Genomic DNA, 24,554 nt, shown 5'->3' on the forward strand with positions numbered 1-24,554 from the left:
TTAGGCCTGAAGAAATGAACTTCACTGCAGCACCCTTGTTGGTCTTTCACTCTGTTGTCATAAACCTGAACTGCTTGGCTTCCCATTGCTGCTTGTATTGATGTGGGAAATGTACTTACTTGCTCATCTGAGTTGTCATAATATGTAGGTTCTTGTGTAATTACATCCTCAGATGGCCATAGGTTAGGATTCAGTTCACTGTAACACAAAAAGAAGGTTAGGTCAAAATCATTTTGCATATTGCGCTGCAGATTCAGGTATCATTTCAAATAAAAAAATTTACTGTGGGATCTCGAGCTCCTCCAACAGGTCACCATGCATGCTCTCTGAGTGGGTATGTCCAACAGGCTCTGCCCATGAAGGAATATCCAATAAGGATGCAACTGAGAGATCCTCTTCAGAAACAGCTGCAGGTGGTCTGCGATCTGACTCCACTCTTCTCACAACTCTGGGGCTGTCTGCATCCTCTTGCACTGAAGATAGGGCTACAGACACTGAAAAATACATGGGTTATGATGAGTGCAGGCAAACACAAATAGAGCCTATTTGTAGATAGTCTTCAAGCTACCTTCACTGTGATCCAGTGTCTTCTCTATCTCTGCATAAGTTCTAGATGTTTGTTCTTGAACCGATTTGTTCATCTGGGTTTCAATAAGATGGACGATGTCCATGCGGTTAATCTTGGTTAGACTCTTAATCAAACAGTCCTCTGTGGAAGGATTTACCAATCATTAACAACGATTAAATTAACACAACAGAAATTTGTTCAAAAAAGAAAATGTAAGATTACACTATATTCCATGTTTACTAAATACATGAATGTGAAAAAAATCTTCAAACAAATAAGCAATGCTTACAGGATGTATTGAGAAATGCTAGCTAATGACAAATGATATCTGTCAGACCAAAATCATATATACCTGTGGCATGTTTGCCTTCCCGTTCAACCCAGTGCTGCAGCAAGGCATGGCTCTGCTCTTGGAGAGAATTAGGATTTTTTGTTCTCACGAACTGGATATCATCTTCACTGAATTCAAGTTCTCTTGCCAGCTCTGCGTTGATAAATAATCAAGCAAGGAGTAAAATTGTAAATAATTTTAAATCATGCTTTGTGTGTTTTTCTGTCAGAACATGGCTGCTCCTATATAATATATTCATCTATTCCATCAGTTCTGCAAAAAAATACATATAAGCTCCAATTCAAACGTGCATTGGATGAAATATTTTGAAGTTAAGAAATAGAACAGAAAAATATTTGAGATCTTACCAGTCCAGCTGAATCCAAGAAGATCTGCAATGATAGCTAATGTCTCCTCTTTCCTGTCAGCATCATCCTGCCAATCCACTAAAACATGCCGCCAGAGCCAAATATTACATTAGAAATCATGTCTCATGATCATTAGATCAAGGTGTAAAATGTATCCCAAAGTAAAACTTATTTTTCATATTGCAGGTACCAGTCGTAAAACATACCATGTAAGCATAAATGTAAAATGTAATTTTCTGAGGGCTCTATGTTATGGGCTGTAATACTCTGAAATAAATTATGGATCTGTGACGGTGATATGAAGGATAACATAAAAGCTTGGATTTATTAATCTAAGGAAGAATTGGTTTGTTAACAAACTGACTGGTCATAATTGGTATATCTATATATTGGTATAAGTTTTAGTCACTTTTAGTCATTAGCCTAAGCAACCATGCGCATGCTAATTTTAGTAATGTTGGATTAGTAGCACAAAGACTAATGCTAATCTGCAAAATTGCTAAACCTTGCACTTTTTTAACTAAAACGCCATTCAATCTTGAGAATGCTTATACATAAATACAGACAGAGCTTACAGACACACACACACACACACACACACACACACACACACACACACACACACACACACACACACACACGACAAGACAAGACAAGACAAGACAAGACGATGCAATGCAGGATGAAAGTCAAATCACAACACATAAAACAACACAAACTGTCTAATGGGGACATTATGCTTTAGGAAGAGGGAAGTGGTCTTGCTGCTTAGGAAAAGACATAGGAAAACAAAAGCCCGTATAGGTTGGGCCATACCTTGCACACATTTTGGAGTTTGGTCATCAGTGATTCTCTGCATCTGAGTCTCCACCATATCATCCCAGACAGGCCTGGATTCAAATACTTCCTCTATCCCAGATGATGGCTGCACATCCGCCAACGGATTGCCATCAGGATCTGAGCTGTGTGAGGCTGGTATTTCATATGTGAAAATAACAGAATCTGGACTCCTATGACTAGCGCTGCTTATATCATCTGTATCCAAAGAAGATCTAACAGACATTTCAGGCGGGATTTCTTTCCCTTGGGGCGAGGAGGAAGAGGGGATTGTATGAGCGACAGGTTTCTCTTGCATCATGACAGGAAAATTGGAGGGAGGAGAGTTGGATTTATTAGTGGATTGATTACTGTCTGAATAACTCCTACTGTCTTTTGTAGATGCACTCTGTGTGTCACTATCAGTCTCAGATCTGGTCCTACGATCAACGGATGCTTTTCTTTGATCAAGCCCAGATATCTGTGAAACGTCCATGGTTATTTCTGATTTGAAATGGCAAATATTAGTAATTGTACTGTCTGGCTTGACTCCCAAAGATGCAGGGGAATCCTGATGATATGCTGGGGTACCAGCTCGTGCATCTGAAAAAGCCATTTCTATAACTGAGCACTGGTCTTCTTCATCTTCCTCCCCATCCTCATCATCATGAGACGAGTCTGAGGAATCATGGAGTTGCTCTGAGTACAATGATTGGCCAACTGTAGATGGGTCAGACTGAAGGTCAGCTATGGTAGAATCTAGATAATCAAAACCAAGGCTTTTAAGGCTTCCAACCTCATTTTGAACATTGGTTAGTCTCTCCAACGCAGTGGGGGAACCAAGCTGTACCTCCATGGGGCTGCCAAGATCAGTTTTAGAAAGTGGCTTTTGACTGTCTGACTTATCACTTGAAAGTTGGATAAAGGTCCTGGACTTCGGAGAAGGAATTTCATCATTAACAGTCAGAGATGATTTTAAGACCTCCTCAAGGGTTGTGTCTGTAACGGAATCAAGATTATTTAAAGTTAAAGACATTGTTTGACCTTTCGCAGTCTCCTCTTGCTCAATTTCATCAACTGGATGTTCCCCTATATGAAAAAATGCATTTCCTTCTCCTTCTTCATCAAAGCTTTGTCTTGTCATATCGATAGCTCCCCCTCTGGTCATTTCGAATAGCTTCCCTTCTTGAAATTGAAATGGATCAGGGGTTCTGCCATCACCTGGAGTTTGAACAGGTGTTTTTCTGTCCTCTACAGGACAAATATTCATTAGTTCCTCTGCCTCAACCTGTACATTGAAGGCTTCATAATTCTCATCCTCAACTCCTGGGATAACATGTTTTAGTTCTCTACACACCATAGCTTGAGGTCTGCTGACGGAACTTGAATCATCTGTTGAATCATCTACATCTTTGTCATCATCCACATGGTGCTCATCTGTCACACAGCTGTCATACTGTGACTGACTTTCTTTCTTGTCCTTAATGGTTAAAGTAACATCTGTGGCATTGCTAAGCATCGGACTGCCTCCTGTCCCACATTTTTCAGATGTTTTCTGTAGAATTTCTTGTGAGGAAGATTGTATATCTGTGCTAGATTTGAGATCTATCTCATCATCTTCATGACCACCATAAGGATCTAAAGATTCCACTTTCTGCATTTTAGCCTCCTGTTCCATCTCATCAAAAGTTTTGATCTTTGCAACTATTTTAAACATTTTCTCTACTGGGGTGAACTGTTTATCAATGGTGTCATCCTCACTATCATCTGTGTTGAGAGAGTCTTGCCTTACAAGCATGTGAAGATTCTCACTGTCAAAAATTTGGGGGTCAGGGCAGATATTGTCATCAGTTCTTGTCTTTGGTGAGTTGGAACATGTGTCTTCCATAATGTCACTTTCCATTTGGATGATTTCAGTGCTGTTTTCTTGTTCTTCATCCTCAGATTCATTCTTGTAAATATTTCTGTCATAAGAACAGCATGCTTCAAGCTGGGAAGCATAATCCTCATACACAGCAGTCTCAGCTGGCATCTTAGGTTCTGAGTCTCTTGATTCAGTAGGACTTCCCTCAAGAGAGTCTGGACAAGGGGATTCTCTGGTAGGGCTTGGCTCAATTGAATCAGGGGATTTCTTTGATGATCCATCCTCCGCAAGAGGACTTGCCTCTAGTGAGTCTCGCTGACAGGGCTCTTCAGTTGGATCATCAAATCCCACAGTGTTAAGGTTTTCTAAATCAGCTGGTCTTTGTAGTGGCTGGTCTTCATGATCACGCTCACAGTCATCAGTTGTTCTATGCAACTTTATAATGTCAACTTTCCCTTCACTAGGGTCTTCAAAATGTGAACCTGTACATGGTGAGGTTTTAGCCTCTCCCTCCTCTGATGAGAAACACTTGAGACCTTCATCTTCATGCTCTGATCCACTTTCCAAACCTTTCTTTTTAGTTATGCTTAAACTTGCATTATATGGTGACATCATCTTACGTTCAGAGGGTAATGTAAGAGTTTCTCTTCTAGTATCTTTTGTTACTATCATTTGCTTGCAGCTCTCATGGAACAATTCCTCTTCTGGGTGAGAATGCATCGACACTGGCCTTTCCTTTAAATGCTGATCTAAGTCATTACTGAGAAGGGACAACATGCCTGACATATCCTTCTCATTTGTCAATGATTGTTGCTGTGTCTTTCGCTCGATATGAACTTCTTGGAATGATGTCTCCAAAACAGAACTTGGTGTTAGTTTTTTGGTCACATCAGTCTGCAGGTGCTCATTTGCCTCTTCATCTGTCTTAACCTCCAAATTATCACTTGTCAGTATTATTTGCTTGTAGCTCTCATGGACCAGATCCTCTTCTGGATGGCAATGTATTTCCACTGGCCTTTCCTTCAAATACTGATCTAAGTCCGTACTGAGAAGAGACAACATGCCTGACATATCCTTCCCATTTGTTGGTGTTTGCTGTGATTTTCGCTCAATATAAACTTCTTGGAATGGTGTCTCGAAAACAGAACTTGGTGTTAGTTTTTCAGTCACATCAGTCTGCAGGCGCTCATTTGCCTCTCCACCTATCGTATCCTCAATGTTATCACTTGACAGTATTATTTGTTTACAGCTCTCATGGACCATATCCTCTTCTGGGTAGCACTGTATTGCCACTGGCTTTTCCTTTAGATGTTGATCTAATTCATTAGTGAGAAGTGATAACATGCCTGACATATCCTTCTCAGCTGCAGACTGCTGGCGTGTCTTTCTGTCAATGAGGACTTCCTTGACTGGCGTCTCCAAAATGGAACTTGGTGCCAGCTCATTGACTTCAAACACATTAGTCTGTATTTGTTTATGTGTTTCTCTTGCCACTTCTTCTCTTCCACTTGTGACTTTAACTTTCACTATAGCACAATCTGTTTCTTGTGTTATGTCATCCACTATCACACTTTCATTTTCATCAGTGAAAGTTAAAATTTCAAATTTCTCCTGCACGTTATGTTTATTTTTATATTGATCCAAGTCACTGTTCATGAATGAAAACATCCCTGATGAATCTCTTACAGCTTTGGAAGCTTCTGGTTCTTCACTCAATGATTCATCATCTACTTGGGTATCTGAATAGTCTTTGACTGTCACATGATCTGTTTCTTGTGTTGTTCCACCAATTAATGGTCCTCTGTTTTCATTCTCAACAAATGTGAGAATTTCTTTATTTTTGCCCTTTGTTAAAATAATTTGTTCAAATTTCTCCTGAACAATATCTGGTTCTGGGAGATGACTTGCCACAGGCCTAGATTGAAGATACTGATGCAAGTCACTATTAAGTAATGACAACATCCCAGACATATCTTTCACTGTACTGGATGGCGGGCTAGATGTTTTTCCCTCAGTGTAGACTTCTTCAAGTTGTGGCTCCTTCATTTGAGTTTTGCTTTCCTGTGAAATTGAGTGTTTTTCTTCTTGGCTTGCTGAGTTAGAAAGCATTTCATTGCTCATCTGATGGGTCATTGTGAATCCTTCATAGTTTTCACTCTTCCCTGAAATGGATTGCGGAGTCACAATGTCAAAACTGCCATCTAAGGATTCAGCCACGTCTTCACATTTGGAACTCTCAAGAAATGGATCATCAAGCTTCATTTGATCCTCCTCAAGAGAAACACTTTTCCCAAAATCACTTCTTATACAGGGACTGATGATGAATGCTTGATTTGTATCCGAATCCTCATTCAAGATCTCATCATCGGTTCCCTCCAGTTGATAGCTCACATCGGTAGCTGGTGATGTCTGTTTGAACAACTGGTACTCAGGACTTTCTTCTAGCTCAGCTTTTATGTCAGCACTGAAGTCCTCAGAAGGTCTGCGATCTGGGCTGATCTGCATGTCTTCAGATAAACTTCTACCAGTGCTTATGACTGATTCATCTAATTGGATTCTGCATAGGGTCTCTTTTGACAACCCCGGCTCCTCTCTTCCTTCTGTTCCTTCTCTGTCTCTCTGAGAGCTACCACTTTCATCATCAAATTGAACTGAATCAACATTTTTGCCCATCTCTCCACAAATTTCGACATCACTTTTTGGTGGGATAATTATGGGATTATGTATTTGGGTTTGCAATTTTGGCTCCAGTGTAGGACTGTGTTTTGTCTTCTCTATTTCTTCAGGACCTTTTGATTCAGGAAAAACTGTTAAAATACTAGTCATTTCCTTGTATTCTGACAGACCATATTGACTTTTCAAAGAGTCTTGTACAGGCTGAAATGCTTTCATTAGCTCCTTGACAGACATAGTCTCTTTCCCAGATATCTCTGGGGCCTCTCTTTGTCTGTTAACACTTCCATCGTCACACTGAACTGTATCAGTAAATTTCACTGTCTTTCTCAAATAAGTGCCAGCTGAAGTTGACAGTGATTTCTCAGAGGTATCTTTGAGTAAGCTTAATGGCTGATCCTTTGAGTCTGTTTTTTCATATACAGTATCGTGGAAAATTGTGAGGCGCTGAGTTTGAATTTGCACTTCTGGCTCCACTGTCTGACTTTGTTCAGATGTTTGTATATCTGTAGAATCTGGTTGGGGTATCAATTTTGTAATATAAGAAGAAACCTCAGTTTTCTGCTCAAAAATCTCTGGTTTAGTTTTGGAGGATTGTTGCCCAGTTTGGAATGTTTTCATCAGCTCTTTTACAGATTTGGTATCCTTCATTGTGGTCTCAGTAGCATTTTGTTCTGTTTTCTCTATGTCTTCAGAATCTGCTGATTTAGATATCAATGTTGAAATACAAGGAGAAGCCATGGCTTTGTGTTCAAAAAGCCGTGGTTTAGTTTTTGAGGGCTCTTGCCCAGTCTGGAATGCTTTCATCATCTCCTTCACAGACATAGTCTCATTTTCTGACAACTCTGGAACCTCTCTCTGTGAACTATCCCTTCCATCACCACATTGGACTGCACCAACAAACTGTACTGTCTTTCCAGAATAAGCAACATCTGAAATGGACTGTGATTCAGAGTTATCTTTGATTAACTTTTCTGGTCGGTGTTCTATGTCTGTTTGGTCATCTTTCTCGACATCACTCTGTTTCTGAAAAATTGTTAGATTCTGAGTGTGGATTTCTGATGTTAATATCTGTGTAGGACTTTGTTCTGTCCTCTCTATTTCTTCAGAACTGGTTGATTTAGTAATCACTGTTGAAATACAAGCATCCATTGCTTTGTGTTCAAAAAGTTGTGGTTTAGTTTTTGAGGGCTCTTGCCCAGTCTGGAATGCTTTCATCATCTCCTTCACAGACATAGTCTCATTTTCTGACAACTCTGGAACCTCTCTCTGTGAACTATCCCTTCCATCACCACATTGGACTGCACCAACAAACTGTACTGTCTTTCCAGAATAAGCAACATCTGAAATGGACTGTGATTCAGAGTTATCTTTGATTAACTTTTCTGGTCGGTGTTCTATGTCTGTTTGGTCATCTTTCTCGACATCACTCTGTTTCTGAAAAATTGTTAGATTCTGAGTGTGGATTTCTGATGTTAATATCTGTGTAGGACTTTGTTCTGTCCTCTCTATTTCTTCAGAACTGGTTGATTTAGTAATCACTGTTGAAATACAAGCATCCATTGCTTTGTGTTCAAAAAGTTGTGGTTTAGTTTTTGAGGGCTCTTGCCCAGTCTGGAATGCTTTCATCATCTCCTTCACAGACATAGTCTCATTTTCTGACAACTCTGGAACCTCTCTCTGTGAACTATCCCTTCCATCACCACATTGGACTGCACCAACAAACTGTACTGTCTTTCCAGAATAAGCAACATCTGAAATGGACTGTGATTCAGAGTTATCTTTGATTAACTTTTCTGGTCGGTGTTCTATGTCTGTTTGGTCATCTTTCTCGACATCACTCTGTTTCTGAAAAATTGTTAGATTCTGAGTGTGGATTTCTGATGTTAATATCTGTGTAGGACTTTGTTCTGTCCTCTCTATTTCTTCAGAACTGGTTGATTTAGTAATCACTGTTGAAATACAAGCATCCATTGCTTTGTGTTCAAAAAGCCCTGATTTACTTTTTGAAGGGTCCTGTCCAGTCTGGAATGCTTTCATCAGCTCCTTAACAGACATAGTCTCATCTAATCGTTCTGTCTGAGATCTGGGAGATTTAGGGGACTTGGGAACTCTCGGAAGTTCTGGCATGTCTTCCTTCATATTCGTTGGGGTGATACATTTTGTCTCATTTATTAGAGCTTGAGTATTTCCTTGTATGTCCTGTTCTTCAACTTTGTTCTGCAAAGCTTTAACTCTTTCTTTTATAGATCCTATAGGTGTCTCAACCACTAAAGGTGAAGCTGGAGGATCCATAACTGCCATGGGTACAGGGCCACTCTCTTTAAGAAGAGCATCACCATCTAAAGACTCCTCAGAGCTCATCCTTTCCAGCTCTCCCTCTGAGCTGCTACATCCAGAACGCTCCCTGTCCCTAAGTTTCTTTCTAATAGGTTTTTTAATATCTGGGGGATGCTTTTTACTCTCATGCTCTGCAACAACCTGTTCAAATCTATCTTGACCAAGCTCTTCTTGAGAACCGCTCAGCACTTCACGTCTCTGTTCAAAGTATTCTTCATTGCCCATACTGAGGTGTGAGAACATTCCTGCCGTATCTCTGACCTCTGTGCCAGATCTACTTGAACTTGTTCTTTCCCGTATGAATCGTTCTTCAACAAGGGAATTCCTCATGTCAGTCTTGGTCTCATAGAGTGAACCCCATTTTTCTTTTTTAGCATCACTTTGTTGTACTTCCTGTATGTTGCTATTTATCCCATCCTTCTGACACTCTTCAAACTTTTCCTGTCTACCTTTAAAATGGTCAATTTTAAAATGCTCTTTTCCCTCAAACCATTTAGCTTCAGCTGTCTCTTCAATCATTTGCCCTGTAGTCAAAATGGCAGAAATTCTGATGTCTGACATATCTGAGAGAAGGTCCGGGCTTGCAAGCGTTGCAGGATCAAGAGGTTGGTTAGTTCTCAGGGAGAATGTCTCAGTTGACTCAGATTCATCATCTTCAATTTGAAAAATGACAACCAAAAAGGGTAAACAACACAAGGGACAAATGAAGTGGGGAAGAGAAACACCAGAAAACTGTGATCAAGACAATGCCATCAAAAATCCATCTTGACTTCAAAGATTAAAGATAGGCCTGACAGGGCAGAGGATAAGGAACTCTTGAAAAGAAGAGCAAACTGAAGATGAGAAAGTGATCCAGAAGAGAAAGGGGAGTAAAGCAGCAACAGCATAAGCAAAGGCAGGAGAAGCAAAACAGGCAGAATAGAGTATGGACAAGAATAATGATAATTTTGAAAATTATGATAATAATAATTTGTTTTACTATATAATCAGAAATTTAAGAGAAAACATACAAATAAAACCTGAAGAGATTAGAGAAACCTACGGTATATATGGAACAAAGGGACAGGATGAAAATATAACAGATGAACACAACTTCTCAAGATTGTTGCTGACATAAAAGGTCATGCCTGCCTACAAATTAAAGTTTTAAAATCTAGAACATATAATAAGCTTTGAACAAAAATAGTTTGAGGGAATTAGTAGGGAATGTGAGTTAAACAAAGGTTATTATATTTTTGTGTCATTTAAATTTTAACATAAATAAAGATTTGTAAGAAATGTAAATTACTTACTTCCTTCATTTAACCTTGAAAATGACATTATAAATTACAGTAAAGTATTTAAAAATGTAGGCCATGTAAATTACCACATTTTATTTTAGATGGGTGCCTAGTGTCTGTGGTATTAAATATAATAAAATATCACTGAAATTTATGAATGGTAGTATCTAGTACACGTAGTGAACTCTTGTAGCCTGGGCACATACAGAAAAACTCAAAGAATGAATGAATGCAAGTTAAGAAAATTGGTAAAGGAAAGAGAAATGTGTACTTGAAGTAAATACTTAGAAAGAAATAGAAGTGGTCAAACAAAAATAAATGATGACAAAAAAATAAACTACAAATAAATCTACAAACTTTAAGAACAAACAACTTGATACTGTTTGTTAGTTATTTATGCACGAAACAAACAAGACATTTTAAGCATACCAGTGGTTGAATTGTAATGGAATGCAACTTGAGAAAATAACTGGTGAAAATGAATACTTCTTCTCAAGTTAACAATAAAAGTATTATTTTGACCTTCACTTGTGATTCATTGAATAAAAGCAAAAGGTCAGTCCAATCATAGAAATTTAAAATGCTAAGGAATGGAGAAAGTCAGTGGGGTATGGCGTAAGGAGAATGTGGAGTACATCAGCCATAGCATATCTGCCAGTAACAAAAACATAACCCTATAAAGTGTTAGTAGTGCAGTTTAAGGGAGTGGGGTTAATCCAAATGGAAAGTACAATACATGAGTTTGCATCTTGGCCTAAATGTTGGTATGTTGTTATATTATATACAGATATTTTCTATGTAAAATATATACTGGTACCCTCAATATCACTGAAAATGTAAAATGTCTCAAATGTATAAATATGTTATGCTACCAAGTCATTTTTATCAAATTTTATATAAAAAAAAAAAACATAAATAGAATTCTACACACTTTAATATAATATAGAAAAAAATCTTAGCTTACATTTCTTGTCGCTCTTCTCACTCTGTTGAAAGAAGATCAAATAGACAGTTAGCTGCAACTTAATAATATATTATATTATACTACTGTATGAATGTATGAAGTTAACATTATTTACCTCATCATCAGCATCTTGGTCTGAATCAGACTCCTAAAGAGAAGAACAATCTAGTTTTACAAATTCATTACAATCATAACTTAAATTCATTCTCAATTACATTCAAACTAACCTTTGAGTACGTTGGGAGGGTGATGTTAAGGTTGCAGATAGCATTGTGGTTCAGACTACGGTATGTCCGTGGTTCCTTTGTGAAGGACAGGCGACCACAGGGCTCCTGTGCTGTGTCTCTAATCTGTCCATTAGTGAAACAATGATTAAGCTCATTATTTACATATTTACTAGATTTGTAAAGGCATTATAAGTACAATTTTCAGACATTTTTTCTAGTGTGTAGTCATACTTTAACGAAGAGAGCCAGTCTGTTTTCTTTGAAGGCAAAAAAGCTGAACACGTGGTGCTGTCCACTTTTGGTAAGAGGCACCAAGTTTCCAAAGCAGTCAGCAAATATAGGTTTTCCCTCCAGCACCTGTGTGTACATAAAACAGCTATTTTTATAATTCAAATAAATCATTATGGTCTTTCTTCAAACTTCATTGTATTTTTAATGACTTTTTAATGGCTTTAACTCTAACTCCTAATTGAAAACAAGTTGGCTGGCAATATCGGTCCCTTGACCTCCGTTTACTTTCCATTGCTGTCTTCTTTATACAGTATCTCTGCACTTTGGCTACAGTCAAATTTACCATTACCATAATACAGAGTTGAATAATATGTTCTAAGTTACATTCTGCCCTCTCTTCACAATCCTACTTATACTATCAGACACATTAATCTAAGGAGGGAGAGTCACAGGAATTCCTTTGCGCTAAATACAGAAACCCCATGGACCCTCATTGTGGGTGTGAGTGTTCAGGCAAGTCATCAAGTGGCCACCCTTAATAATGGTGTTCAATTTAGAGACCTCAGGCCTGCGTCATACACCAAATATTTGGAAAGGACTAGGGCAATAGCATCAAGCTAAACAGTAGGTCTCATAGCTGGCTCATGCATCACGTAAATAAAATAAACATCGCTACCAGCTCAGACAGCCTGCTTGGCATCAAAACAAACTAAGTTAATAGCAGAAAGTTAACCTATTAGGCCTCAAGCTTGTCTTACGCAACATTTGCTAGCACTAGGATTGCTGCTGGCTTGGTTGTCCCACTCACCAGCATAGAAAACAAGACACAACCAATAGCCAGAGAATTACTTCTCTCATTTCCCCTCTTGCTCCCTTTTTATGAACCTTACTCATGATTTCCTACTCCCACCATCACACCGCACCTCAACATCTCGGCTCCGGGCAACTTCAATGAAGTTCTCCTGCTGCTCCAGAGTTTTGTCCATTTTGTCATCTGTCATGCAGAAGCAGCGCAGACGGGCTTCAATGGGATCAAGTGTCTTGGCGAAAATGACAAACTTGGCCATGTATGGAACACAGATGATCTCCCTGTACAGCTGAGAGGCAAAACTAACAGACTCTTGGACCTGTCTGCAGTCTATCAGCCAGAACCTAGGGAGTCAAAAACTTTCAGTCAGTAATTGACTTATGTTACCAGGTACAGTAGCTTCACAGCATAGCATGCTCATGGTATCAGGTCACCCAAATGAAAAAAGAAGCATATTGCTGATCTTCAAAGTGTAAAGACACTTGAGTCCACATTTAAAAATGTAGAAAGGACTTACCTTGCTGATACATTTGTGGTGAATGAAACGCATTGGTTAACAAAGGTGAGAGGTGTGGAACCAGTGATATCCTCCCATTGTGCGGGTGTTGTTCCACCTGAAACACAGACCCATGACTGTTACGAACCCGCGACAGAGGTATAGTAACTAGTTTGTATTTATGGATAGAAAAAATTATACCAGTTTTTTTTTTGTTTTTCAAGCTAATGATGAAAAAAGCTCAAAACAACTCACACAAACTAACACGTGCACTTCATGTTACATTAGATGACATTCCATTACAAAGGAAACATTTTTTACCCCAAACAGTGTATTAGTTAGTTAAGTATTAGGCTCTGATGTTTTCATATACACTATATATTGCTTGCTGATACGATGATCCTTACCTGTAATACTGCAAAGCAAACGTAAAGTGGGGGTCTCCCCACTGTATACAGCATTTGGCCCATCACTGTTGGAAGTCTTTGGAATAGGAATTGTCATTGTGATTGGTTTGTGGAACTTCCTCCTTCTTGGCTCCAACGTGACAATTGAGCTGAATGTGGCTTTGTTACCAAGAACCTTTCTCACCACATCAACATCAATGGGCTGAGCCTAAAATAAGGTACAAAAATGTCAGCAACTTTACTGATTCTCTACTGTTTAACATCCCGCTCATACATCTGGCTAAGGAATGCTATGTATATACCTGAAGCCCAACCCTGATTTTCTTTGTGAGGGCTCCTTCAGGGAAGACAGCTTGGACTTGGGGAACAAGAGTGCTACTAAGGACTCCACCTTCTGGTCCTATCAAATGACTATCTTGCTTTACCCTTGACACCACGGCAAAATACTGTGGGAAGTCTCGGGTGATAATGCGGCATATTCTTTTCTTTTCAAGTTCCTCAGGAGAATCAAGCTCTGTGAAGATCAGAAATATTCAGTATAAACAGCCTGCCCTGTAAGCCATCATTGATGTGACATTTGGTGAATGGAGTTCTCTAAATCTGCTTCCAAATATTAACTAAACGATAATCTAAAAAGGCAACTCTGTTGTGCTTTATTATTCTACTATGGCCTGCACTGGATCTTCATATTGTATTATGGCTTAAAGTTTCAATACTGTTCTCAGTGCAGTTGAGCTCTCTTACTTTCATCCATGCCATTAAGTATCTGGTTCAGTTCCTCTTCAGTGAAATCACAGTGGTGTTCCTTCCAGTTCTCCCCCGTCTCACTCCTCAAGATCACCAACTCTCTCTCTGTGCCCCGCAGAGCTGCAAAATGGGGGATCTCCACAATCACAGGCCTAGACAGGGTTACATGATAAAGTCAAACACGAATTAGACTTTGAAGTATGTTTGTAGTGACCGTTTTTTCATAGATAGAATGATGTTTGGGTTGAAATATACACAAAGAAAAATCATTCAAACTGAGGTAAAAAAAATATCAGGTGCATTGCATGACAAGTGAATACAAATGCATTTGTAATACAGTAATTTGAAAAATCAGAGAACAACAGAAACAGAGAACAATCCATATCAGGAGGAGACTGCAACTAGAAATAAATCTAGGGGATGCAGGAATGCATGAAGATAATTCAACAAAATAAGACATCAGGCCCGGTGGATTTAGACTAAGACCTGCACTTTCATAGAACCAACAAACAAAGGAAGTAACAAAATAAAAAACAAACAGTATATCATGGAAAAACTTAAAAATAGTCTAAGGTGGAAAGCTGTAAGTGAGCATGTAACCAGAACTCCAGGGTGGAAAGATGTCCCCCACCCATGGTCCTACCCGAGGAACTTGGTTCCTGGAGGACCCAGCTGCAGGATGCGACTGACCAGGCTCTCACCCTCATTCAGAGGGGGTGGAGCTGTGGGGAGGTGGAGCTTACTGATCCATACGCAGCACAGAAGGGGAGTGAAGAAGACAGTATGAACACACCACACAACAGTGTAAATACTCTCACACAAGCCAAACACACACACACACAAACACGCACACACTTACCCCAGAAACTGTGCGCCAGTAGGTCCTACTTCTATGATGCGTCCAGCCAGCCCCTCACCCTCTACCATAGGGGGCATACAGGCCAGACGATGTCTCTTCACTAGTCTGCATGTCACCCGTGTAGGTGCAGAACACTTCCTTGGTGGTACAATGATTCGTAGGCCATTGTGTCTGCAACCACGCATGGCCCCTCCCCTGGCATCTACCATGAAGCTGACCAGGAAGCTAAAGGAAAGGAACCAGCAATAAACAAATTGGTTCTTAGAAACTTGAAGACAAAGATGGAGTTTCTTTTATTACAGTCGGTAATCAACGATTTCATTCCAGCTTCGTCTATCTCCTTGTTTTGACTCATTATCAGTTTCATTTCCACTTTAACTTGTAGGAGAGACAAGCAAAGAAGAGGGCCCTGAAGAAGTTTATTTCTTGAGGATCTTATGTGTCAAGAGGCAAGTAGGTATGAATAATGGTTCCAACATATGTATAGGCAAGCAAATGCTTATACACTTAAAAGATGTACATAGACAAGACCACTATGGGAGCTGATCAGTGCATGGAAAGGAGTGGTATCAGATTTGGTGATATTCTATATTCTTCTTATTTTGATTAAAATTAAACAGCCGAGAAACTAAAATACATTTAACCAGTTTACATTTAATCTAGCCAGAGCCTAGCTTATTTTATTAGTCCCCAACACGTACATTCTTTACTCTTCTTTGAGTTTGCTAAACTGATTGTTTTTAAATTTCGTTTGTCTTCAGAAGGTATAAATGAGCTTGGAGCCTAGAATAGGTTTTAAAGTATGAGATTTGACGATAAGAAAAATATAGAATAATACATCAAACTGTGTTATATTAAAACTACAATCTATTCTCAGCATACAGAGCTGTTATTTTAGAATGCAAAATTTAAATATACCATTGTTTCTACTTTTCAGCAGATCCTCAAGGTTAAAGATATCAGAGCTGCACTTAAGGATAAAAAAATCTTGATTGGAAGGTCTTTAGTTAACAAGATCTGAGGCCTGGAAATGGAAAGCCATGCATTGGGAAATCATGCAGACAGATGCAATGAGAATCAGAGGGTTGTTTATTAGTGAATGAGAAAAAAGAGAAGAAAGAGACAGTAGCCAAAATAAAGAGTGTTTCACCTGCTGTTGTCATGGTCTAGGCACGGAGAGGAACGACTAGAAGCAGAATTTAACAAGATACACACACACACACACACACACAATCACAACAGCCAAGAGACGACATGTGCACAAAGGAGCAATAAAAAAAAATAAGAAGAGAAGAAGAGAATAAAGAGTAATGAGTAAACAAGTGAGATAAGTGAGAACAGAAAAAACAAAGTAAGGAAAAATTAAAATTCATTGAAAGATGACAACTTCCTGATGATGAACAATAGCGTGCAGAAATGTTTTGATTTTGTCTGTTATTTTGTGTGTCTGTGTATGCGCATATACCCAGAGTGCAGCAGACTGGAGGACAGCACCACATTATCAAGGTGCTCAGCACCCCAGCTAAGACGGAATGACTCCTTTTCATGCTCTCTAGACAATGCTGACACCTACAGACCAACAAACATTTCTCATTCAGAAAAAAAATATATGAATATCCTGAACTAAAAAAATCCTTAACTACCATGAGATTACCTAACCCAATAAGATTGCAACCAGTCCATTTGAACAGTGTAACAGCAATTTATGCTTTGTCCTCACCTGGTGGCTTGTAAGCATTTCTTCAATGAGAACTCCTTCCCTCTGATGGAAACTTTGTTGCATAGGAGTATGCTGCGGTCTGCTGGAAAAACAAGGTACTTTTTTTAAAAAAAAGTGTGTTTGTATGTATTTGTCTGTTTGTGAATAAAGGTACATGTGTGAGTGATGTGGGATCACCCACTTGGCACATTAAAGTAAAGTTAGACTCTTTGTTACGTGTAAGTATTGTGCATATTGTTTGTGACCTGTCCAGGTTGTGGCTCATGTAGCTGAAACTGTCCAGGTAGTGTCCGGGAAGAGAGTCATCTCCCAGCTCTCTGAGATCCTCTGCTCTCAGATACTCTCCACCGTCACCCGTCATAGTGTCCTCACCTGGGAAACAATGATTTGTCATTACAGGTATCCTTCATTGCCACGATTGATTTGTAAAAAATGTTTTTGGCTTGACACTATTACTAAATCAGTCCATTACTCAATCAACCATAATCAGCATAATTATATCCCCTACCACACAAACTCCATGCAGTTCGTTTCCACTACTGTATTAAAGCACAATCACAAAGTTCTGATTATACCCTATAAACAGCAAGATGCTGGGTCAAGGAAGGTCTGTTTACGTAAAATGAGGTATTTAACTGTACACCAACAAAGTTGAGTCACATGATCCTCTGTAGAGGAAGACAACCATGGGATTTACAAAGTTGCAGGCTTTTTATTCTAAAAATTACATTTTTAGTGAATGCCAATTTTAGTGTACTACCAACATGATCACACCAGTTATTTATAAGAACACAGTATATTTTTTCTTATTCTTACATGTTTTCTCTGTTTAGAATAACTCACCCTCTTCATCAGAAACATCAAGGATCTCAGTCATGGTCTCGGGGACATTGAGTTTGTGTTTCTCTGTGACCATCTAAGGAAAAATATTGAGAACAGAGAAATGTCTCTTAGGTTTTATGGGAAGTGTAAGAGAAAATTAAATGGTACCAGACATGGAGTTTACCGTTGTGGTAGTGACAACCTCCTCAGTGACGACTTTGAGCGTGTCCACCACAGAGATGTAACCCAGACGTCTAGCAATCGACAGAGCAGTGTTTCCATTCTAACAGAAAGAAGCACACAGTGTTTGGTGAAATACAAAAGAATGAAATCTGATGTTGTTATTTACTTTTTCACAAAACATGTTCCATTTATAAGTGTGAAGTGATTAGATGTTTTTTTTTTCCTCATTTACCATAGTGGTAGTGTTGGGCTTGGCCCCATGTTGCAGCAAAACATTGATTATGTGGGTGTTCCCTTGTTGTGCTGCCTGGTGAAGTGGTGTGTAACCATTCTGTAGAACCAAAAAACAGTTGATTTCATATGATCACTATGAAGATGCATCTTGAAGTGTGACTTAGTTGTAATTTGTCTTGGCATTTTGTTTTAATTGAACACAGTCCATACATTATGCTTCCAATTCAATATTTGAAGTCTACCTTGGTTTTGGCATTGACGCTAGCACCTTGTTGTAACAGGAAGTTCACCATCTTGGCATTTCCATAGTGACAAGCTACGATCAGAGGTGTATATCCGAGCTGAAGTGAGAGGATGGCGGAGAGACAAAATAGTAATTAACAAACTTGCTTGGTTTATTATACTGAGGGTGTAGAAACTGAACACAAAAGTCTCACAAAAATTAGTAAATACAACTTAGATTCATGATCACTGATGAAATGTGACAACAACAAACTGTCATTGATAGAAATCCTGCTTAATGACGTAAATATACCATGTACACATTGCTACACCAGAAGTAGAAGAAGTAAGTGAATTTGTGCGTGTGTTATTTTCTGGGTCACATTTAAAAAGCAGCTGGTAAACAGTGAAGACATTAAATAAAATACATAACCTGCTTAAGGAACATCTTGTTAAATAATTTGTTTGTCACATGCCACAATTTTACAAATTCACAACATGAATAAGTAAATTCCTAATCTACAGTGAAGTCACTACTTCCACAGAATCACATGATAGTGTCCAGCTGTTGTGTGTTTGTACCTTAGTTTGCTGATCCAAGTTGGCATCATGTTTGGCCAATACTTCTGCTGCATTGACCCTGTCCTCTTGGGCTGTTAGATGCAGAGGAGTCAATCCACTCTGTAACACATGAAGTACAGAGCTGTCCTCAGAAACTGTGGTTATCTCATGCATATACACCTGTAAATTGCTATTGCATCTGCATAAATATTGATGAAGGCAATTATATGTTTCTTTCCTGCTGAGAATGTGACAGCTACAGTACTAGTGCTCGCTGCACCCTGCCCCAGTAGCCTAGTTGTTAGAGCGGTGCAGCATATACACAAGCACAGTGCATGCACAAGGTTGGTAGTTCCAGGCCCACTGTTGACAAGTGTCTTTCTGTTTACACTGTTTCTTCTCTGCCAACTGAACAACATGGGAAAAATGCCCCCAGAAAAAATTAAATCATGTCTGTGTTTGTGTATGACCTTAGTCGTTGTATTGACGTGAGCTCCTTTGCCCAGCAGCAGGCTGGCCATCTCAGCGTGTCCTTCCTGGGCTGCCAGATGTAGAGGACTGACTCCCTGTTTGGTCAGAACATTGGTCTCCGCTCCATACTGTAGCAACGCTAACGCAATCTTTGTCTGGTTCTTTTTGGCTGCAATGTGGAGAGGAGTGTAGCCATTCTGGATAGACAGGGAAGTTAGCAGTTAAATACAATCCTTAACCCTAAATCAAAAAGCAAGGGCATAATTCTCACTCTCTTATTATGCCATCACTGCTATAATGTAGCACTCTCAACAAGATAACATTGTTTTTCTAGAGTTGAATAAGTTGAGGCAAGTTAAACAGGTATCAGTATGTAAATTGCATGCTTGATCACTATATAACAGCTACACCGAAATGCACACACATTAGTGTGACAGTGTTTGAAGCAGTTTTCTTTCTTAAAATAGGAGGTCTAACCTTTGCAGTAGCATGAGGTGATGCGCCTTTATCCAGCAGCAGCAGAGCCACGTCTTGGTTGTCATAATGAGCTGCCACATGTAGTGGAGTTAGGCCATTCTGAAATATAATTTGATTAAATGATATTTCCGCTATGGAGCAGTGTGCCTTTGACTTTTTTGTATTTTTGTCTTTCTGCCTATGAATAATTCTATTAAATTCTGTTGTGGGTCTATTCCAGAGACCCAAATTAATTCTAGCCAAGGACTGAAAGATTCAGTGCACTGTGTATTTGACTAGAATGAAAAACATTACCTTGAAACAACATCAGACCAGGTCTGGGAATCTGCCTTTATATATCTTCAGCTCACCTTGCCAGCATCATCAGGAAGGGCTTTGCGTTGAAGGAGAAGTTTTGCTACGTCAAGACTTCCATATTTTGCTGCTACATGTAATGGAGTGAATCCTTTCTGTAGTGGGAAAAGGAAGCAAAATTTTATTTCAAACCCACATGCCTAAACTGTTTTAGCTTTTTTTTTTTTTTTTTTTAATAAAGTGCCTTCTTTATGTGAACATCCAAACTTTGTATGCATCACGTCCTTCCCTCTGCTCACCTTGGTGGCCATGGAGTGTGAGGCTCCAGCTTCCAGTAGAATGGCAGCTGTCTCTGCCTGACCCTCCCTGGCTGAAATGTGGAGGGGAGTGTAGCCATTGGTAGTAGCAGCATCTGGATGAGCCATGTGCTGCAGCAGCAATTGGACAATATCTGTTTTCCCCAGACGGGATGCAATGTGGAGTGGAGTCTGGTCCTCCTGTTAGGGAAAAAGGCAATGGAATCAGAAAAAAAAAAACGAGTGAAAGCTGAGGTAGGTGACATGACCAATGACATGTACGGCGTGTACACAGTTCAGTGGATGAAAGATGTTCTTTTATTATTAACAGAACAAAACTGTGCCAGCTGACTCACCCTAGCCGTGGCATCCACCAACGCTCCATTTCTCAGCAAGCAGCGAACCACTTCCATCTGACCTGCCCGGGCTGCCATGTGGAGTGCTGTCTCACCACGCTGATAAACAAAGACAGAACATTTACAGTAGGAGCATTAAGACACTGTGCCAAATGAAACCCTTACGGTCAGTAAACACAGCCACATGTTGACCACGCTAAGAAGAATGATGGCTGAAAAATGCCTGCTTACTTCAGGACACATGTTTCTGGCTATTGACAAATAAGCTGAACAAATGAATCATCAAAATACCACTCACAATATTACGGACATCAGGGGAGGCTCCACTCTGCAGCAGCAGAAGAACAATGTTCAGGTGACCCATGAAGGCAGACACATGAATGGGGGTCAGACCAGACTAGAATAGGAAAGAGAGAGAAGGGCACAGGAACAAAGTTAAACATTAAGTGAAACCAAAAGGTTTTGTATTTACAGATGCTCTTCTGAGACACTCCCACAATAAATCTCACCTCAGTAATGGCCTGGATGGAGGCGCCATATTTGACTAACAGTTCCATCACCTTCACCCTGTTCTTCTTACAAGCGATGTGGAGAGGCGTGAAACCATTCTAATAGAGACAGTAAGAGAAAAAATGAATAGGTATACACCAAATGTCTGTCTTTTATTTAATTACTGCACCATTATCTTACTGATTTTACTCGTTTCCACTACTGTATTAAAGCACAATCACAAAGTTCTGATTATACCCTATAAACAACAAGATGCTGGGTCAAGCAGTGTCTAGGCACTCCTTACATACTGGTAGTTACTAAATTTATGTGACCATTTTTTTCCACTGGCGGCTAATTGCCTCCTGTCTTGCAGAAGAGAATAGTGCTGTATGTGGTCAAGCAAATACTAAATGCTGTCATTGTTAAATATCTATACTGTAGGTCACACTTCTGCCTGCAAATATTTAGGTGCTTGTGTCTCCATGTGTGTATATTTCTGTGTGTTAATGCTATTGTGTCTTTATGGTCATTATGTTGTGATTGCCTACCAGTGCTCTTGCATTGGGATTGGCCTTTTTGTCTAGCAGCAGCTTGGTAACCCTGTAGTGGCCACAGTGAGCTGCGACATGCAGCGCTGTGAGGTAGTCCAGTGTGACGTCATCAACAGGCGCTTTGTGCTGCAGCAGGAGTTTAACACACTCTATGTGGTCTCCCTGGGCCGACATGTGCAATGGGGACAGTCCATTCTGTGGTGGGACGAAAATAACAATACACAGACAGATGCAGAAACAAGAGAAGACACAGATTCAGTACATCATGTTTTTTTGATTTTTTTTTACAAGTGAAATACTGCAAGTCTGTGCTAAGTTAACATTAAAAACTCAGAACATTAATTTCATGGTAGGAAAAAGTCGGGGGTACAATCTGCCATTACTGCCACAGCTGTACAATACCTTGGTTCTGGCCAAGATGGGGGCTCCTCTTTCCAGCAGCAGTTCTACTGCTGGGTCATGTCCACTCCTGGCTGCACAGTGCAAGGGTGTCAGCCCATCCTGACAGACAGTCACACACACACACAGAATCACACAACAGGAAAAACATAATGTACATACGTACGTAAATATACACAAATGTACGTATAAATATACACAACTGTAGACATCAATCCAGATGTTTTAATAAGTAGGTGGTATACTCCATTACGTCGTCATTAGAGAGGAGCTGTGGAATTGTCATAAAGCTGATGTCCAGACTTCAAATGAGTCTCACCCTGGTTTTAGCATCAATCTGGGCCCCTCGGTCCAACAGCAGGGCCACCATGTTGGTGTTGCCTCTCTTGGATGCCACATGGAGTGGTGTTATTCCATTCTGATAAGGCAGGCAATGAAACAAACGGTATAACTATAACACATATTTTAAGTTACACATCTATTACATCTATTATTCACATCTCATTACAATTCCAAGTAAGAAGGCTCTGTTAACATTTTGTATGATTGAGATATTTTCTGTTCTGTTTCAGCACAGAAAATGTCTTCATTGGTTAAGAAGTGTAAATGGGGGTGCTACCCTGGCTGTGAAGTCCACAGCAGCTCCTCTGTTCAGCAGCAGAGTGGAGACATTCACGTTACCATAGTGAGCTGCGATATGGAGAGGGGTGAACCCACTCTGTTTGACACAGACAAAAAAAAAGAAAGAAGGATGAGAGTAAGGGGGAAAGGCATGGAGGAAGACACAGAAATTTGGTTCAAACAGCAGGTTAGAAAAAAGGAAAACACTTGCAAGAAAGAAAGAAAGGAATGACAGAGAGAGAGAGAAAGAAAGAAAGAAAGAAAGAAAGAACAGATTTCTCTTCTTTCCTTGTAGAAATCTGACTCTAATAAGCCATAATAAAATGAGGGAACATGCTAAAAAAAGAAACCAGACATGCTTGGTGTAAGAAGCATAAAAAATGAACAAACTCCAAAATAGCACATTCAATACATAATACATGCACAAGCTTGTGATTTTCCATGCCTGCTTAAAAAAACGAAATCATGCCAAAAGTCGACGCAGTTTGGTCTTTGGCTAATAAAACTGGCCAAAATAAAAGACACTGAAAACCAAATCTCAAATACACAAAGCAACTACGCACTACGTGTATCTGCTTGGATGGGAAAATGGACATTTATATATAAGGTATATATAAATATCTAGAGTACACAGTTGTAGGTGGGTTCACTCCTTACCTTCCCATTCTGATAGACATGGTGCAATTTAATTAAGAAACAGAGTTAACTTAAAGATCGACAATGTGTTTCAGAGAGGAAAAACAATGATATTAACATACTCAGAAGTACACATGCTGTATGTTATGCACAGAACAAGAGCAATAAATAAAGAAGTGAACATTTCTTAGAAAGCTGTCAGTGTTTAGTTAAGTATAAAAGCTGCAATGCTCATACAATACATTTTAAATTATTTACTCCTTCAGAAATTAAATTAAAGTAAAACAAATTGTCTATAATTAAATTTTGCAATGAATTAATATTCTCTGGGATCTACTAATACAACACTGTCTTTTACTGTCAGCCATGCAGGTGTGAGTTAAGCAGCATAGTCAGCTGCATGCATTCATATTAGTGATACATAATTCTCACATGCAGGATTGTATAAATCCTCACTAAACAAGGGAAAGTCAGGACAAAAGAACTGAAAGAGATGGTCAGAACTGACAAAAAGGAATCAAATAAAGAGGTGATGAGTTTGTATACCTCTGTAGTTCTATTGACCATCATCTGGTTAGGACGCATAGAGAGAGAAAGGAGGAATAGGGAGTCGGGCTGTTAGGGAAAGGGTTTATCACCACATTCACATGACACACTGGGTAAGTTTAGAAGGTTACACAAATAAAAACCAAAAGTATAAGACAAGGATGCAAACAAAACAGCTTGCTAAGAAAAGCTCTGTCCATTAATATTATCATATTCCTAAATGGACACACATATTGCATAATCAATAAAATTAATAAAACTGTCAGCATGAAAAATTATCCATTCACTCAGATACATTATCACCCACTTCCTGCCACCTCCCCACATGCTTCCCTCAACTCCTCCCTCCCACCACCGTTTTGTAACCGTCGCTTCCTCTTCTCCCACTATCCCTCACGCCGATCCACCTCTTTCCCTCCTCTGTTGGTTTCTTCCTACCAAGCCTCCCTCACCTTAGACTGGACGTCAGCGTTGTGGTCGTTCTGGAGCAGAAGTGCGGCAGACTTTGTGTCATCTTTGCGGGCTGCGATGTGCAGGGCTGGCAGACGAACTTTGCCTTTGGTGTCATGCTCCAACAGCAGGGAGACCACTGAGTTGTGACCCTGCTGGAGTGCAATGGCCAGAGGAGTGAAGCCATCCTGGACAAGATGAAAAAATGAAAATAGAAAAGACTTATTTTAGAGAAAGGAAAAGG

At 39.5% G+C, this 24,554-nt stretch overlaps 1 protein-coding gene across 1 annotated transcript in view; it reads right to left on the minus strand.

The window, feature by feature from the left end:
• Positions 1–24,554, minus strand: part of ank2a (ankyrin 2a, neuronal) — a 68,977-nt gene that overhangs the window by 24,119 nt on the left and 20,304 nt on the right. Inside the window, exons 6-48 of the mRNA XM_026303139.1 lie at positions 24,313–24,498; positions 23,861–23,884; positions 23,336–23,344; positions 22,677–22,775; positions 22,377–22,475; positions 22,061–22,159; positions 21,656–21,853; positions 21,125–21,223; positions 20,914–21,012; positions 20,616–20,714; positions 20,263–20,460; positions 20,020–20,118; positions 19,670–19,768; positions 19,192–19,389; positions 18,743–18,841; positions 18,181–18,279; positions 17,937–18,035; positions 17,706–17,804; positions 17,543–17,615; positions 16,945–17,071; positions 16,700–16,778; positions 16,445–16,548; positions 16,130–16,165; positions 14,980–15,204; positions 14,764–14,862; positions 14,118–14,272; positions 13,676–13,887; positions 13,374–13,581; positions 12,988–13,084; positions 12,586–12,814; positions 11,663–11,788; positions 11,432–11,554; positions 11,320–11,352; positions 11,205–11,226; positions 9,276–9,613; positions 8,585–9,158; positions 3,128–5,473; positions 2,084–3,082; positions 1,268–1,345; positions 921–1,052; positions 569–709; positions 284–494; positions 120–198 (exon numbers count right to left, since the gene is read on the minus strand). Coding sequence (XP_026158924.1) covers positions 120–198; positions 284–494; positions 569–709; positions 921–1,052; positions 1,268–1,345; positions 2,084–3,082; positions 3,128–5,473; positions 8,585–9,158; positions 9,276–9,613; positions 11,205–11,226; positions 11,320–11,352; positions 11,432–11,554; positions 11,663–11,788; positions 12,586–12,814; positions 12,988–13,084; positions 13,374–13,581; positions 13,676–13,887; positions 14,118–14,272; positions 14,764–14,862; positions 14,980–15,204; positions 16,130–16,165; positions 16,445–16,548; positions 16,700–16,778; positions 16,945–17,071; positions 17,543–17,615; positions 17,706–17,804; positions 17,937–18,035; positions 18,181–18,279; positions 18,743–18,841; positions 19,192–19,389; positions 19,670–19,768; positions 20,020–20,118; positions 20,263–20,460; positions 20,616–20,714; positions 20,914–21,012; positions 21,125–21,223; positions 21,656–21,853; positions 22,061–22,159; positions 22,377–22,475; positions 22,677–22,775; positions 23,336–23,344; positions 23,861–23,884; positions 24,313–24,498 — 8,847 coding nt within the window. The remainder of the gene's footprint in view (positions 1–119; positions 199–283; positions 495–568; positions 710–920; positions 1,053–1,267; positions 1,346–2,083; positions 3,083–3,127; positions 5,474–8,584; positions 9,159–9,275; positions 9,614–11,204; positions 11,227–11,319; positions 11,353–11,431; positions 11,555–11,662; positions 11,789–12,585; positions 12,815–12,987; positions 13,085–13,373; positions 13,582–13,675; positions 13,888–14,117; positions 14,273–14,763; positions 14,863–14,979; positions 15,205–16,129; positions 16,166–16,444; positions 16,549–16,699; positions 16,779–16,944; positions 17,072–17,542; positions 17,616–17,705; positions 17,805–17,936; positions 18,036–18,180; positions 18,280–18,742; positions 18,842–19,191; positions 19,390–19,669; positions 19,769–20,019; positions 20,119–20,262; positions 20,461–20,615; positions 20,715–20,913; positions 21,013–21,124; positions 21,224–21,655; positions 21,854–22,060; positions 22,160–22,376; positions 22,476–22,676; positions 22,776–23,335; positions 23,345–23,860; positions 23,885–24,312; positions 24,499–24,554) is intronic.

The sequence above is a fragment of the Mastacembelus armatus genome, chromosome 1 (genome assembly GCF_900324485.2).
Source record: "Mastacembelus armatus chromosome 1, fMasArm1.2, whole genome shotgun sequence".
Lineage (NCBI taxonomy): Eukaryota > Metazoa > Chordata > Actinopteri > Synbranchiformes > Mastacembelidae > Mastacembelus > Mastacembelus armatus.